Raw genomic sequence first — 18743 nt, forward strand, 5'->3', positions numbered from 1 at the left:
GGTGATTTTGCTGGGTGTAGTCCCTTTTTACCCATTCCACAGTTTGTCACACTGAAAAACGTTTTTCGAAACTTATGCCAGCTTTCTGTAATGTTTTCCTTGATATGTAAATGTTTATTACAAAGTATTCCAAGGTGATTATATGTATCTGTTTCATCAATTAAATAATCGCCCAGTGTCCATGGCCTGATGCTATTGCTGTTGTCATTAAATACGAAAACTTTACATTTTGATGGATTAAAGAAATATTTTTCTTTTTCGGTATGGTGAAAACAAACATCTAAAAGTTCGTCGAGGCTTCTTTTTACTTTGGAAATAATGACCATATTGTCAGCTGACAATATAGTCGATGCTTTTATTTCGTATCGCATATAGTTATGATGTTATATTATATATAATTGCATCAAGTATTTGTTAAAGAAAAAGCAACGCAATAAAATCGTAATCAGGACTTGGTTTGGACTTGAAAAGCTTATTCAAATTTGTGCCAAATAACAGTTAACAATAAAAAGTCGAGGCACAATACTATGAAGAAATAAGAATGTTAAATCATCCTAAAGTATTATGCAAATTAAGAGTTTCTGTAAAAACTATAGCAATTTTACACATATAATTAACGTTTTTGACCCTGATAGATTTCAGAAAAGCTTGAAAGTCTCTAAGCCATAACGTACAATTCATTGTAATTCTGTCCTCAAGCATTATTTATAAGGTAAACACAAATATCTTTGCCTCAAATTACAATGCAAAGAAACTATATGCAGTTCATTGTTGACACTGTCAGATGGAAAGTTTGAGTTTGGTAATTAGGTATGTTTTTTTAATTTAAAACTTCAAATGTATTTTGTTTAACGTTTACATATCAAAATATATCTACATGTATCATAGATTGCATTAAATAGATATATAGATAGATTCTTTTATTCCTCCAACAATGGATAACATAACATATTTATAACATATAATACATACATATACAGTTGATATATAATCATAACATAGAAAAGAATAGGAAAATGATGTGCATGGCATCAATTTCAGGGTACACAACAATACAAAGAATGGGAAATAAATGTCATGTTCCTACACTAAACCTGGTCAGCATTTTAGATAAGAATTATGACAGTGATAAAGTAGTGACATTTATAAGTTCAGAAAATCTGATTATCAAGTTTAACTATATATATATATATATCAATATCAAAGTATATAGTTGCCAGATTAAAATGCATCAGTTACACATATCAATTAGACTTTCATTGTTGTCAACTACACCAATTACACATGTAATTATCAAACATTTTTGATCTGCAGTCAAAGTAATTTACAACGGTCGTTTCCACGTCGTTTTACTGGCGGTGTGATTGCTGCACGCACAGCGTCTTGAAATACCTCGACTATGCCCATCTTTGTCAGGGCCGAGCATTCCACGTAATACCTCGCTCCGACCAGTTCCTTTAACTGTCGACCTTGCTGGTACGTCACTTTTTTACTCCGGTCTGAGAATGTTTCGCGGGCGTCAACTTTGGTGCCAACTAAAATTATCGGAGTGCCTGTACAATGATAGCGCACTTCCGGTACCCACTGTTTAAAATACGAGATATGAGATTACATAAAATATCGAATGTATGTATACTCTTTAATATCATTAATAAAAACAAAATAGTAGAATGCTCGCTAGTATCGTGTGTATTCGAAGAACTACATAGTTTAAGGAACGGATTTATGTAAGATAAAACTAACAATTAAATCAATGCAAACCTTTGAAGGGACGCTTTCATATGATGACTTAGAAATAAGAGAAAAACAAAGGAGGATGACGTCCTGAAAAATATACATTCAATAACAACATTTTCGATTTACGTTTTTACACATTTCAACACCGAAAAGCCAAGTTATATTTATTTCCTCATAATCTGTGAAATTTACCTTTTTCAAACTAGATCATATCAATAAAAGCCATATTGTGGCATAAGTTTAACCCCTTTTAAACTTCGTGTTAAGGGTTGTGTCCGTACCGTCATGGGGTAAGAGAGGGGGCGGAGGCGGTCGTAGTCTGCCGCACCCGCCGTGTCAAACAGGTTCATCTTGTAGTCAGAGTCATCCACCGATTTCACCGCCTTGTATTCGTCGAGGCTTGAACAATAAATTTGCAGTGTACTCATGCAGTCATATTTTTTGTTTGTTTAAGCCGCCATTTTGATGTTAAATGAACTTTTGTTTATTTGGCAAATGAGTAGAATCCTTGTATATATATTGTATACATAAATCTATAACCCATTATCCATCAAAAGCAATGTAACGCACTGAACATCGAAATGAAATATGATCTCAAAAGGAGCAAAAATATAATGACATGTGCATTAGTTTGAATTTGTCTGATACCGTTCGTCGTTTCCGAACTACCTGAATCAGTGGGGTTATGTTAGGACTAGGTGTTCATTGAGAGATAATTTTAAAAGCATTTAACGAAGGGGGTGGCCGTTAATGAATGGAACACGCATACTACATTTACACTTGAACTTTTCAGCACTGGTGGTACGCTTGTATAGCTTTGAGTCATGTAGAGAACTGTCATGGTGATTGATGGTAATAGAAATAGCCGTCACCCACATTTTTATCACCACCACTACCACCACCAGCAGCCTGAGGAGCAGCAGCGTCACCATCAGTATCTTCATTATGATCGTCGTCATGAATTTGATACAGATTAAAATTTAAATTGCACATAAATATTTAAAGCTATTCGAAAAACCTACACAGTGCCATAAGTGACGTCAGGGAAGCAGTTGTCCACATATGTCTTCAGAAGACAAGTTTTTCCCACGCACCTAAATTCAGGGAAAACGCGGAAATAATTATTATCACTATTATAACATTAACATTAATAATCATATGCACGCATTCTTAGAACAACTGTAATTCTTAGTGTTAACAATTTACTTTTTATTGAAACGCATTCAAAATTATCATGAAAACAATATGTAGTCCAATTATTACACAACCGAAATGAATTATATTTTTATACCGGTAATAATAAAAGGTATCATTGTGTACGTTTGTATAACTTACTCATCTCCAACGGCAACGCATTTGATTTGTTTCATCCCTATATTGTATTCCTTGCCTGTTTCGTTTCTTTATTCAAATTATAATCGTGTTTAGTTTTCCCCTCTGATATAGCTTTCCTAAAACGATGATATGATGATTTTTTATCCGTGATGTCCGATATATAATCTGAATTATTTATATCCAGTCATCAAAGAGTAATCTTGCCGTTACCTTCCTTATTTTATTCCGGATATAACATTTGTATCTCAGCTTTGTGATAGCTTTTTTATAACTTCCTTATATATGAGCACATAGCTATTTCTCATACATGTACACATTATGCAGTTTCCGACCACTGAACAGAGTGTTGAATATAGTTAACTTGTTTATTTTATGAATAAAGCGAAATCGAGCATTTTAGTATACTCTGAAGGCATTGCCGTCATCATTATGGTCCACTTTAGAGAATATAAAGAATCAAGTGCCCATCAATATCCCTTTCTTGGAACCAGCAGGAGAACATATCGAATTTCTCCCAAGATACATTCTCGACCAAATGTTGTACCCAATCCATAAACGCATCCCCAGTGACCATCCTTTCAAATAGTGTACAATTTTCATTGCACCAACCCATTTGGTCATCCTTTAAGACTTTTTAGCATGGTTGGTTTTCAAAGACAGACATGCAAGGTATATATACCAAGTTTACTTCAGTGACAGTCATGGTTTTTCCAAAGGGGTTGATTCAGGATTTGATGTCGATGAGGGGGCAGACATGAGTGATAAACTTCGGATATAGCCAACTCCCTCCTTCTCTGAAACTGAGATATTTTTTTTCTTTTTTAAAATATCTGAGAAAACATTTGAATGTTATGAATGTAAATACAACTCCCAATAGTGAACGATATATAGTTTTAATAATAATAATTTTGAACGAAAAACGTGTTCATACACATACAAATTTACTCGTCAAATAAAATGTGAATGCAATTTTGTTACAAACAGAAATGAGATCTTTAAAAATAGTGACTCCTCTTCTGCAATAAGAATTTGCTCTAGAGGAGCACCGATAAGTTTCAGAGCTTTGCTTATATTTTGTTGTTACTTTGTTAGAACACTCAAACAACTGTTTACAAGATATTATTTAATTTTAGACATGTGAATAAAATGCAACATGCATATTCTATTATTTATATAATTTATGTTTCTAAACTGTTTTCATTAAGATGAGTGTTTAATAATCAATACCAGTTTGTAATAATCTTGTGGGTTCATATTTGGCTTCATTTGATCCCCACTACCTTGGCTCCAGTATCAAAGCCTTCTTGGTTATTCTTCTGTAATCCTTGTAGATTGTTTATCAATTGTAACCTGTTGCTCTATATATGCATACCTCTTTAAAATGTCTTAAACTATGTTGTTGCAGTAATTTTCACATTGGTAATTCCTTGTTTGTTCTAAAGCTTTGTTGTTTTTGTTGTTACTTGTTTTTATCAGTCTCAAAATGACAGCCGTATTGTTAAGACCACCTAAGAGAACCATTTTACTTAAATACTTAATATTAGCTGACTATACATTTTGTGTTGGTATATGTTGGTTATGCAACTAGTGAATACATGTTGAGAAACGGTGAACAAGGTCTTCATTGAATTGTGTTAGTGTCGAAGACTCCAACACAGACCATTGCAGGGGACAACCTCTTGAGTAACTAAACATTTTGACAGAAATGCCTCCTCATAAAACTAACACTATCCATATTCACGAAATCTGTGCAGTTTTATAGTCCATATAGATTATGTTTCATTCAAGAAATATGTTATAATGTTACTTGTAAAGTCACAATCACACATAACGTGTATAAGGTCCTTTTGATATATAGTTTCACAGTTTTTCCATACGGGTTTGCTATGCAATACCTATTGTTAACAAATGTATTCATAACTGATCGTATGATGCATTTTTCAAATGATAGCGCACATATCGGTAAAGAAACCTAAAGATACTAGGAAGAGCAGTAAGTATATTTACTCCAAGCATAGACTCTGCCATATCAGAGCGAGTGAGGATCGGTAAACCTTGATTTTTCACAGTGAAATGTTAAAACCGATTCATAGAATCGATGTCGAATACAGACGGGTTATTCCATAACACGCAGCCATAAAGGACTGTCAAAACTATTATCTTGGAATACAATCCAGCTGGTACTACCGGATTGATTCCAAAACTGTGGATACCTTACCCATCGAATGCAAAGAGTGCTTTTTTACCTTTTTAAATGCGTTGACCAATTCTGCGCTTCAATTTAAGAATGTAGGACTGGAGAATTCTTAAGTGACATGAGCTCTTTGAGGGAGGAAACAGTTTCAGTAAACAATGCCTACCTAAGAAGACGATTTTTTTTCGGATGAAAACCGTAATGCTGGATTTGTCAACGTTAATGCCTATATTCCAGCGTCGGCAGTACATATTCACAGATATTATAATTACATTTTTATAATTTGTTTAAGGATTGTTATTCGGAGACGGAAGAATGATTACAGTTCAACCAGGATCACATAAAGTATTGGAACTGTCTCTAACTGTGTATATAAGAGTTAAGGGGAAACTCAGGTTCAATATAAGCACATTCAAAAAGCAATTACCAATCCGTGTTTTACACAGATTTCAACCATTGGCGACTTTAAGACAGTACCTCCGAAACATTAATAACGACGATTCCTCTTGTAATCATGAAGACAGGGGGTTGAAGGTGAGTGTATGATATGCCTTTACATGGTGCCTCCAAACATGTACTTTTGGCTACAGAGCTTGTACCGGCAGTGTTCATTATATTAACAGATTAGAGAAGTCGTGGTGGACGGATGGAACCTGAAAGTTGCTACATGCCGCTTCATTTACTCGCCACACAACCCTAGTAGGCTGTCGGCATTTGATTTAACACCCTGTACTTCTGCCAAACCACCATGCACATTACAAGTTACAAGCCACTTGGTTATTTTATTCAACACACTATTTTGCAAAACCTCATTAGTATTGTTCTTTTTTTCCAAAATACCACCGAACACTACTCTATTCTTATGGAGCCCTTCCCGATACCTCAGTGGTAGACCATACGCCTTTTGGGTAAAGAGTTGCGGGCTCTATCTCCGGTCGGGTCATACAAAAGACGGCTTAAAGATGGATCCAGTGTCCCCTACATTTCAAGCTTATGAAATTGCCCTTCGGCCTTCAAGGATTTCTTCATGCTGAGAACACGCTATAGTCGCAAAACAAGGGATACAAGGAAATGAGAAGTCCTGATTGCACTGGATTCAAATTGAATAAAAATGAAAAAAGTAACTTTTTGTTAAAATAATCTTGCTCTGATAAATAAATGTTATTCACAACTCAAGTGTGTACGTGTTCATGTACTAGCATTTATACGAGAAACACGCATACTTCAAAATGCATATTAACAAAAAAGTGATAAAGATTCTGCAGTTCACAACTACTTAAATAATAAAACAAATGAAAACAATATCAAGATTGTTAATAATTTAAAACATATCAAGTATTTTTCTAGTAATTATGATAGAATCCAAGTGTTTGAAACAAGAGTGGCCTTAATTGCAATAGTAACATGCAGCTCATACAATGCAGGCTTTACATGGTATCCGTTAACAGGAGGTCCAGTGTAATTTGTTTTTGCGAAAATTTAAGTGAGGGAAATGTTAGATGCGGAACAAAATGACGGGTTGTGAAAGTATTTTGGTGCTTTTGGAGGATAATTTGACCTGGTAAGTAAGTTTACATTACTTTTATCGCAATATAAATACGCCTGCCCGGAGGCCTGACGTGATGGCTTCTCTCGATTTTTTAACTTATGTTTTTAGAGGCAGAAAGTTATTGAAAGTATAAGCTGAACGATTGCTTGTTTACACAATGAAAGTAGAAAAATGCGTGACTTATACAGTGTTTTTAGTCAATGTGTACCATATTGGTACCTATTTTAGCTATTTTTATTAAGTTTTTGCATCTGTTTTCTTTCTGCACTTAACATGGCCAATTTTAGTACCTTTTAAACACCTTTTATGTCTGGCATGGAAGTTTTATGCCGTTTTTTTCGATGCAGAATCAGAATAAGCGTGCGTAAATAAAAGTGTTATTAAGACACAAGGTGTCAGACATGGTAATATTTATAACAAAAGGCAATTTGTAACCCAATAAGAACGTAACTTGCATTTGTTGTGCAAAATTACCTACACTTGTATACTATTCTAGCAATTCATATAAATGCTTATTCAATTATTACCGTTAATATCAATGTAGGAACTTCATGTAACACGAACGTCTCGCAATACGGCAAATAAAATGCAAACATAAACAGTCTGATACTATTTTTTTTACCAAACAAATTAGGAAAATACGTTTAAAAACAATGGTTGTTTAGCGTATTAACGGAAGAACGCCATGACCTACTACATACTATATAGGTTCATATACATTTATAGGTGCACCTGAAGTGTTTGGTAAAATACAAGTACTATATGGGACTTTATGTGTAAACCTAGATTGCCTTTCTGTCACCCAATGGGATATAATTCCAAAGCATCAACACCATGTCATGTGGTCAAAGCCCACCATTTTAGACGTATTCCAAAATATCTGAAGGTAAATGAAACCTGTAAGATACCGATTTGCATTCGTAAAAGATTATAATGATTGTCGCTGGAAGCTTTTTGGAACTCATGAAATCAACAACATCCCCGTATGCTAATGAGTCTATATTGCCCAAACAGTAGGCGATTTTTCGGCGCTTTCTCTTGGCGATGAACCCCGATTTGCCGTTTGCATCTTTTTGATCTGAGATAGCAAATGTTGCTCATGGTATGCATGATGTAGGACAAGACACCTATAAGACAGCCGCAGCCCGTTGAAAAGTATGAAAAGTAGCGTTTTGGGGACAGTTTGCGACGTAAATAACCGGTGACCAAATAAGTCTCAGACGCCATAATGGTTGCATCTTGTAGGGAAAAGGGTCCACTAAAGGGCAATACTAGTCACAACCTCCGTACGTGCGGGGATGCTGAGCTATCTTTGACACTAGGTATCCCATTTTAAGGTATTTTTGCGCCATTTGAGCGTATAGGAGAACCTTGTACGCCAATAGTAACCGGTGACCAAATAACATCAGAAATGCGCCGACGGTCGGGTAACGTAAACAATTGCGAGACCAAAAAGACAAGACCGGTCCTGACCTCCGCGCATTCATCGTTTGGGGATATCTTCAACATTAACATCCCGTTACAGGCTCTGCCGGAGCCCGTTGAAAACTATAACATGTAGCGTTTAGGGGACACTTTGCGACGTTTCTAACCGGTGACCAAATAACGTCTCAGGCACCCGACGGTTGCATCTTATAGGGAAAAGGGTCCCCTAAAGGATAAAACTGGTCCCAATCTCCGCACGTGCGAGGATGCTGAGCTATCTTTGACACCAGGTACCCCATTTTAAGGTTATTTGAGCGTATGGGAGAACCTTGTATGCGAATGAAAACGGTAACGCAATTACGTCAGAGATGCCCAGACGGTCGGGTAACGTAGGAGATCGAGAGACCTAAAGACAAGACCGGTCCTGACCTCAGCGCATTCATCGTTTGGGGATAGCTTCAACATTAACATCCCGTTACAGGCTCTGCCGGTGCCCGTTGAAAAGTATAACATGTAGCGTTTAGGGGACACTTTGCGACGTTTCTAACCGGTGACCAAATAACGTCTCAGGCACCCCGACGGTTGCATCTTTTAGGGAAAAGGGTCCCTAAAGGATAAAACTGGTCCCAATCTCCGCACGTGCGGGGATGCTGAGCTATCTTTGACACCAGGTACCCCATTTTAAGGTTATTTGAGCGTATGGGAGAACTTTGTATGCGAATGGAAACTGTGACGCAATTACGTCAGAGATGCCCAGACGGTCGGGTAACGTAGGAGATCGAGAGACCTAAAGACAAGACCGGTCCCGACCTCTCCGCATTCGTGGTTCCGGAGATATCTTCGACATTAACGTCCCATAGCAAGCTCTGCCGGAGCCCGTTGAAAAGTATAAAATGTAGCGTTTTGGGGACATCAAAGGCGCCCCGATGGTTGCATTTTGTAGGAAATAGGATCCCCTAAAGGGCAATACTGGTCCCAACCTCCGCACGTGCGGGGATGCTGAGCTATCTTCGACACTAGGTTCCACTTTTTAAGGTTATTTTTGCGCCATTTTAGAGTATTGGAAAACCATGTACGCGAATGGAAACGGTGACACTATTACGTCAGAGATGCCACGATGGTCGGGTAACGTAGGGAACCAAGAGAACTAAAAGACAAGACCGGTCCCGACCTACCCGCATTCGTGGTTCCGGAGATATCTTCGACATTAACGTCCTTTAAAAATCTCTGCCGGAGCCCGTTGAAAAGTATGAAAAGTAGTGTTTTGAGGACAATTTGCGACGTAAGTAACCGGTGACCATATAACGTCCCAGGCGCCCCGACGGTTGCTTCTTGTAGGGAATAGGGTGTCCTAAAGGGCAATACTGGTCCCAACCTCCGCACCTGCGGGGATATTGAGCTATCTTCGACACTAGGTTCCCCATTTTAAGGTTATTTTTGCGCCATTTTAGCGTATGGTAGAACCTTGTATGCGAATGGAAACGGTGACGCAATTACGTCAGAGATGTCCAGGCGGTCGGATTAAGTAGGGGATCGAGAGACCTAAAAGACAAGACCTGTCTCGACCTCCCCGCATTCGTGGTTCGAAGATATCGTCGACATTTACGTCCCATAACAAGCCTTGCCGGAGCCCGTTGAAAAGTATGAAAAGTAGCGTTTTGGGGACCCATTGTGACGTTAGTAACCGGTGACCAAATAACGTCACAGGCGCCTCGATGGTTGCATCTTGTAGGGAATAGGGCACCCTAAAAGGCAATACTGGTCACAACCTACTCACGTGCGGGGATGCTGAGCTATCTTTGCCACTAGTTACTCCATTTTAAGGTATTTTTCGCCATTTTAGCGTATTGGAGAACCATGTACGCGAATGGAAACGGTGATGCAATTACGTCAGAGATACGACGACGGTCTGGTAACGTAGGGAAACGAATTACCTAAAAGACCAGACCGGTCTTGACCTCTCCGCATTCATGGTTCCGAAGATATCGTCGACATTAACGTCCCATAACAAGCTCTGCCTGAGCTCGTTGAAAAGTATGATAAGTAACGTTTTGGGGACACACTGCGACGTTGGTAACCGGTGACCAAAAAACGTCACAGGCACCCCGATGGTTGCATCTTGTAGGGAATAGGGCCCCCTAAAGGGCAATACTGGTCCCAACTTCCGCTCTTGGGTGAATAATGAGCTATCTTCGACACTAGGTACCCCCTTTTAAGGTATTTATTGTGCCATGTATGCGTATAATAGAACCTTGTACGCGAATGGAAACGGTGACGCAATTACGTCCCAGGCGCCCAGTCGGTTGTATCTTGTAGGGAATAGGGTCCCCTTAGGGGCAATCTCCGCATGTGCGGGGATTCTGAGCTATCTTCGACACTAGGTTCCACTTTTTAAGGTATTTTTTCACCTTTTCAGCGAACATGAGAATCTTGTACAAGAATGGAAACGGTGACGAAATTACGTCAGAGATGTCACGATGGTCGGGTAACTTAGGGAATCGAGAGACCTAAAAGACAAGGTCGGTCCCGACCTCCCCGCATTCGTGGTTCCGGAGATATCTTCGACATTAACGTCCCATAACAATCTCTGCCGGAGCCCGTTGAAAAGTATGAAAAGTAGTGTTTTGGGGACACTAATTGCGACGTAAGTAACCGGTTTTTATTTTTATTTATATTTCAAAGCATATTTAAATGCGCTTTCTTCTGGAACAATTGTTTGTATGCATTCTGAAGCGATTATCAACATATTTTCAAAAAAGTCGATCAAGCAGCTCAGTGGCCTAGCGGCGTGAAGAGTGCGGCCTGGAGGCCTATCGGCCTAAAATGGATTCCTATTTCAAAGCATGTATACATGCTTTTTCTACTAAAACAGTGATATATTCACTGTTTTTGCACAAAATATGACTCTGAGGCGATTATCACCTAAAAAATATCAAAAAGTCGATCAGGCAGTTCAGCGGCCTAGCGGCGTGATGTTAGCGGCCTAGCGGCCTAATCTTGGTTTTTATTTCAAATAATTTATACATGCGTTTTCTTCTAAAACAATGATAAATTTATGGTTTCTATACACAAATCATCATCCTTTAAATGTTTTTTATTCAGAAATTAACATCCTGAAGAAATCACTTCACGCCTCCAGGCCACCAGGCCGCTGAACGGATTAATCGACGTTTTAGAAAAGTGTTGATCATTTCTTTAGGATGGTAATTTATGAATCAAAAACACTAATTTATCTTTGTTCACCAAGTAAACGCACAAACAATTGCTTTAAAAAGGATTTTTTAGGCAGCATGGTAGAGTTTTGGAGGAAATGCTGATATTCGCAAATGGATGTTGATTTGTGAATAGAAATCATATATTGATCATTGTTTTAGAACCATTCTAGGCCACTAGGTCGCTAGGTCGCTAACTTCACGCCGCTAGGCCCCGGAGCTGCCTGATTGACTTTTTGAGAGAAAAAAGTATATAATCGCTTCAAAATGATAATTTGTGCATATAAACAATTATTTTATCATTGTTTTAGAAGAACAAACATGTATACATGCATTAAAATAGGAAATCATTTAAGGCCGCTAGGCCGCCAAGCCGCTAGCTTCACGCCTCTAGGCCGCTGAACTGCTTGATTGATGTTTTTGATAAAAGTATTTAATCGCTTCAGAGTGATAATGTGTGCATACAAAAAAAATAATATTATAACATTGTTATAGAAGAAAACGCATTTTAAAATGCTCTGAAATATAAAACATTCTAATGCTGCTATTTAAATGTATGAATAAAAACATTAATATATCATTGTTTTCTAAGAAGACGCATGAACACTTGCTTTGAAATAGAGAGAAAAATTACACCGCTAGGCCGCTAACTTCACGCAGATAGGCCGCTGGGTCGCTAGCTTCACGTACATGTATGCATGAGCATTTGCAGTGTCATGATTAATGTGCGATGTCGCATTGCTCAGAATTTTAGTACCTCGGCGTACGTTGTTATGTTCGAAGTATCATGCCTCGACTGGTTTGTACCAGATAGCCTTTTCGGTGAAATTCAGTAACTGCGTGACGTCTCGATCTTCGTTTAATGAATGAATTGCGGGGATGATGTCATTATCGGGGTATGAACGCAATTGGGCTGGTCAAAGTGTGTGGAGTCCGAACTTAAAATTAAAATATCTGATCAATACATTTGTATTTTTGGCTAATCAATTTTTATTTTATATATTTTCATAAATGACTCGGCATGTTTCCTGAATACTAACAGAAGTTTTCTCTAACTCCACTATTTTCTGGCTTACATTATATGCGTAGAAAGACGTGCGCGTATTCCAGCAATTTAACTTATAAGCACGTCAAACAGGGAAAACAACTAAGTAAGTATGCCTTTCACATCGGAGAATAACTACTATTATGTAGATTTATTTTACTGAAAATTCAAGTCATTAAAGTCAGCCTGGAGCTTGAGCAGTGTAACCAAAACATCCGGGTCTTTAAGGCAGCCGGCAGTTGTGTGGACATCCCGCGCGACGGACAATATGTCATTTAGTAACACGTATGACGATACAAGTTGTCATTCGGAGCTCCTCGGCCATTTTATCGAAAACAATCTAGGATGTATGCCGGTACATCAGTTAGAGTAGTTCGTATGTTTTTTTTAATTATATCATTAATTAAATGTAGTGTTTTAGAGTTGTATTGAGTGATCTAAGTTTAAATTGATTGCCAGTGAACTGTATTATTGTAAACATGATTATGATTCCCAAGAGTTAAGTCATAAAGTTTTACTGCTAAAATTACTACGCGATCTACTTGCAGTGGACTTAAACGTACCACTTATGTAAACCGTCCAAATACATCCGAGGTTGTTTTCGATAAAAATGGAGTTCCGAATGGATACACTGTAATGCGTTCGCATACGTGTTGTAACACGTAACAATCAGATGCACGTTCTGCGAACTTCGAGCTCTTATTTGTCGATTTGAATGAAAGAAAAGAGTAAAGCCTTAATACTCCATTGTCCTTTAATGATGCTTTAGTTATGCGTGGTTGGCATTTGATTGATACCAAAGTAACTAAGTGATTGAGTAGAATTTATAATAATAAAATCCTCCAATTTTGGACAAGGGCACTTGTGGCCTAGTTCATAGCCGTAATCGCGATGTCTGCATTTTCAAGCCGAATCTGGGGGTTCACTCACGTAATGTATTCATACGCTGTATTTTGATTGGACTGCCGTTAGCAAATTTGAATAATCAAAGTAGTACCAGAACTGATTACAATGAAAACATCCAATAAAAATAGTTCTCTTAACAAGACAAGCTAATTGTATGTTCTTTTAATGAAGCACAAGAAATGGGTACGTAGCGAGTGAGTTAATCGGGTTAACTACATGAATGTTCTTGCATACGGTCAGATTAAATGCAATAAGAATATGAACATATTGGAAAAGTACGCATCGACATTTTCTGTTCAAAGCTCTTGATTGATAGACTGGTAACCGCTTTCTCTTTTATCCGAAAAGAGACCAGTATCAGCTAACCACGGTGCCCGTCGCGCATTCGAAATGTCTTGTGGGTACGTAAAACGAATCAAGCTTGCGGTCTAAATAGTAAACAACCAAGATATTTGTTGTTGTTTTTTAAAAAAAGTATTGTTATCCTTTGTATAGAATGTTGGTATTAATTTATTAACAGGGCTGTTCTTTTTTTTCGACATAATTTGCATGTTGCCGTGACATTTTCTTTTTAAATACAAAGTTTATTTTATAACTAATCATTGCATGTCACTCAGCGCTTTTTTAAATACAGCATGATTTTTGGTATTGACTGTTTAAATACTATTAATGTAAAATAAAAAAACCATATGCCGCGTACCTGTATAACGTTATAACTTGTGTTCTTGAGGAAAAGTAAATTCGGGTACCAGTCTACTGTATTGACTCATTCACTCTGATCAGAGCGGTCGAATGATTCACACATGTACATGTTATCACTACTTCCGGATGCTGATGATGTGAATTTTATACGTGTTATATTTGTAATGTTGTGAGCATAGAAGCTCCGCCTCTATATGCAAATTAGTAACCGCCCTGCTAAGGCACCAAGGTGGAACCACTAGAAGTATCAGAGAGGCAGTAGGATTCAGACTATTGATGTACTCACATGTTATACACTTGTAGAATAAATGTAGTAAATATTTAAGTGTCTTTATTACATACCTACATTAAAACACAACAATATTGAAGAAATTTATCAATAAAGTCGCCATTGAATGATTACCACCATCAAACGGATTTATTGTCATCTTACCGTGGATAGCATGTTTAATTTGACACGTAGAATTTCAAGCAATACAAGTTCGTTTGATAAAATCATGTGATTTCAATTTTGCAAAATGGAGATAAAGAAATATCAAATATGCGCATACTTATTTATAAAGTTTCATTTTAAATGAAGCCAAATGTATGAATATGTGCATAGCATCTGGCTTATGAATATGATGAGTGTTTACCTATGTGCATAGAAATGTCTTGGAGCCATTCTCAGTGTAGGTACATTTTGTTCAATGATATTGTGTGATAAACCATCGCCATTTGCCTGCTCACTTTTGATTTCTACTCTTATTATGCACCAGTCAATTGTTACCACCCCCTCGGAGTATACTAGGGAAAAGGGCAGTGTTTTCACCTTTCAGCGGTGTCCTCGCAGTGCCTGATGATTGCGGTGGTTTTGTCTTCCCGCAAAATATAGCGGGGAATTACCCTTACCTAAGATCCTTGGGGTGCGAGGTTATTTGGCAGGGATTTTACCACCAGTTCGTTCCCGCAGGGTAGGGCAGGGATTTTATAGGGGATTGGTTGGACTGAAAGTCAAAGTATTCCCCAGACCTGGAGGGGGGGGGCGTGGTTACATTTGACTGGTGCATAAAGTTCTTTTTCTGAAGACACTTTGAGCTCACTTTTTGTTTCCTCGCCAAGAATGAAAATCAGTAATCACCCAATGTTGTGGCATAGTGAAGTAATGAAGATTTAACATCACAACAGTCTTTCTCAAATGCTGTCCAGGCTTTGTTATGCTTAAGAATAACTTACCTGGAGATGTCAGACCAGAAATCGTCTTGGCATGAGATTGGATTACTATGGATCAGCATGCACCAGTCAATTTTATAACCAGGGCCCCCACATCCGGGGGTATACCGGGGAAATGGGCCGTGTTTTTACCTTTCAGGAGGGCCCCCGCAGTATCGGATCTTTATGGAAGCGTCCAGGTGCCAAAGTGAAAAATATTTTCCAGTATACTATCTCCTAATTAGGAGATACTAACTCATAATTATGACTTACTAAGTCATAATTATGAGATACTATCTCATAATTATGACTTACTAAGTCCTAATTACGAGATACTATCTCATAATTAGGAGATACTATCTCCTAATTACGACTTATTTACTCATAATTATGACTTACTAAGTCCTAATTACGAGATACTATCTCATAATTAGGAGATACTATCTCCTAATTACGACTTATTAACTCATAATTATGACTTACTAAGTCCTAATTACGAGATACTATCTCATAATTAGGAGATACCATCTCCTAATTACGACTTATTAAGTCCTAATTAGGAGATACTAACTCATAATTATGACTTACAAACTGCTAATTAGGAGATACTAACTCATAATTAGGAGATACTAACTCATAATTATGACTTACAAACTGCTAATTAGGAGATACTAACTCATAATTAGGAGATACTATCTCCTAATTAGGAGATACTAACTCATAATTAGGAGATACCATCTCCTAATAACGACTTATTAAGTCCTAATTAGGAGATACTAACTCATAATTATGGCTTACTAAGTCCTTATTACGAAATACTATCTCATAATTAGGAGATACTAACTCATAATTATGACTTACAAACTGCTAATTAGGAGATACTAACTCATAATTAGGAGATACGATCTCCTAATTAGGAGATACTATCTCATAATTAGGAGATACTAACTCATAATTATGACTTACAAACTGCTAATTAGGAGATACTAACTCATAATTAGGAGATACTATCTCCTAATTAGGAGATACTAACTCATAATTAGGAGATACCATCTCCTAATTACGACTTATTAAGTCCTAATTAGGAGATACTAACTCATAATTATGGCTTACTAAGTCCTTATTACGAAATACTATCTCATAATTAGGAGATACTAACTCATAATTATGACTTACAAACTGCTAATTAGGAGATACTAACTCATAATTAGGAGATACGATCTCCTAATTAGGAGATACTAACTCATAATTAGGAGATACTAACTCATAATTATGACTTACTTAGTCCTAATTACGAGATACTATCTCATAATTAGGAGATACTTACTCGTAATTATGACAAAAACGATGGTGATGACGTTGATGATGATGATGATGATGATGATGATGATGGTGGTGGTGGTGGTGGTGGTGGTGGTGATGATGATGCTGCTGCTGCTGCTGCTGCTGCTGCTGCTGCTGCTGCTGCTGCTGCTGCTGCTGCTGCTGCTGCTGCTGCTGCTGATGATGATGATGATGATGATGATGATGATGATGATGATGATGATGATGATGATGATGATGATGATGATGATGATAATGATGATGATGATGATGATGATGGTTGTGGGGATGATTGTGGAGATCATAATGGTGGTAGTGGTTATGATTGTGGTGATGATGATGTTGGTTGTGATGATGTTGTTGATAATGGTGATGATTAAAATTAGAGCTTTGCATATTACTGTCATTTTTAAGAAAATATTGGACAAGTTGGCAGCCAAGTTGAGCCAAAATGGCAGTTAAAAAAAACCTTGGAGTGTTCAAATGACTAGTGCATAGAAACACAATCAATGAAAGTAAGAAGTCCATGATGACCCTATTATTAGTTTGAAATGACGTTGAAAGTATGTACGTGAAGTTAGCGGCCTAGCGGCCCACCGGCTCAGCGGCGTGAAGTTAGCGTCCTCGCGTCATAGCGGCCTAGCTGCGTAAAGTTAGCGGCCTAGCGTCCTGGCGGCCCAAAATGCTATCCTATTTTCTTAAAACAAGAAAATATCAACTGAGTTTTAAGCACACACTATCACTCTGAGGCGATTTTCAACATTTTAAAAAATAATCGAACAAGCAGTCAGCTTTTCTCCTTCTATTTTTTTTATATGTATATTCTGTTTTATGCCCAAATTATCACTCTTAAGCAATTATAAACTACTTTTTTTTAAAAAGTCGATCGAGCACTTAAGCGGCCTAGCGGCGTGAAGTTAGCGGCCTGGCGGCCTAGCAGCCTAAAATGGTTTCCTATTTCAAAGTATGTATACATGCGTTTTCTTCCAAAACTGTAATAATCGCGAGTTAGTATCTCCTAATTAGGAGATAGTAAGTCCTAATTATGAGTAAGTATCTCCTAATTAGGACTTAATAAGTCGTAATTAGGAGATAGTATCTCCTAATTATGAGATAGTATCTCCTAATTTGGACTTAGTAAGTCATAATTATGAGTTAGCATCTCCTAATTATGACTTAGTAAGTCGTAATTAGAAAATAGTATCTCCTAATAATGAGATAGTATCTCGTAATTAGGACTTAGTAAGTCATTATTATGAGTTAGTATCTCCTAATTAGGAGATAGTATACTGGAAAATATTTTTCACTATAGCACCTGGACGCTTCCGTAGATCGTGGAAAATACAGGGCGGATGTGGCTTAACCTAATGTCCCTTGGGTGCTTGGGGGGGATTTGGTGGGGACTTTGCCATCAGATCATCCCTGCAGGGCGGGGATTTTAGCTTGGGTTGGCTGGACCGAAAGTAAAAGTCCCCGCTATTCCCTGGACCGGGGGGGGGGGGGGGTGCATGGTTACAATTAATTAACTGATGCATAAGCTTGCGTATACATACAGATTCAGTGTTTTGGTGCGCAGTTGACAAATTAACTAATTACTTATTGGAAGTTAAGAATATATATTTATTAAGTTATACTTTGCAATCTAAATCATAGATTTGAAAAAGGTAACCTGTATCAATAAATGCAATTATACATAAATAACTGTGCAAATCTTTATGAATCATCCAAATATGAGTACCTTGCAGGGTCTATGTTATTTAAAAAAAATATATACTAAGGGAGCTTTCAAGATTTTTAATCGCATACACAATGCAGTTTGAAACCTTGATAATTCAAACAAATCTTGGTTGCAGACCATTACTATTAAATATTTGATAAGTCACAGACATTATAAGGTACATTTTAAATGGGCTGTACTCAGTTAATAATGAAAAAGAAAAAAACTTTCTTTTTTTATAGAAACCTGACATTAACTTGGTATCGATGTGTACCGAATTAATGCATTGAAACTTACTAACTGATGGTGCACATAGTTTACAAATGATTAATTAATAGCAGTTATTTCGTGTTTTCCATTTAAAAAAGATTACTAAGTACATTGTATGTCTACTGAGTATAATTCAT

At 37.4% G+C, this 18743-nt stretch overlaps 1 protein-coding gene across 2 annotated transcripts; it reads right to left on the bottom strand.

Annotated features, from left to right (window-relative positions):
• Nucleotides 1-646: 646 nt before the first annotated feature.
• Nucleotides 647-3264, bottom strand: LOC128208891 (ras-related protein Rac1-like). 2 transcript variants are annotated; one of them, XM_052912582.1, is made up of 5 exons: nucleotides 3073-3264; nucleotides 2760-2831; nucleotides 2019-2136; nucleotides 1762-1824; nucleotides 647-1584 (listed from the first exon to the last, which is right to left on the bottom strand). In XM_052912582.1, exons 1-5 carry the CDS (start codon nucleotides 3105-3107, stop codon nucleotides 1315-1317), a joined length of 558 nt encoding a protein of 185 aa, XP_052768542.1. In that variant the 5' UTR covers nucleotides 3108-3264; the 3' UTR covers nucleotides 647-1314. The 2 variants fall into 2 exon arrangements, with proteins under 2 accessions (XP_052768542.1, XP_052768551.1); XM_052912591.1 differs by lacking the exon at nucleotides 2760-2831.
• Nucleotides 3265-18743: the final 15479 nt, after the last annotated feature.

The sequence above is a fragment of the Mya arenaria genome, chromosome 2 (assembly GCF_026914265.1).
Source record: "Mya arenaria isolate MELC-2E11 chromosome 2, ASM2691426v1".
Lineage (NCBI taxonomy): Eukaryota > Metazoa > Mollusca > Bivalvia > Myida > Myidae > Mya > Mya arenaria.

Coding starts and splice junctions, on each gene's coding strand:
- LOC128208891 (XM_052912582.1), bottom strand. CDS start 3,107: ATGAAACAAATCAAATGCGTTGCCGTTGGAGATGA. Junction 1,825..2,018: donor CCCTCTCTTACCCCATGACG/GTACGGACACAA, acceptor TATATTTTTCAG/GACGTCATCCTCCTTTGTTT. Junction 1,585..1,761: donor ATGAAAGCGTCCCTTCAAAG/GTTTGCATTGAT, acceptor TATTTTAAACAG/TGGGTACCGGAAGTGCGCTA.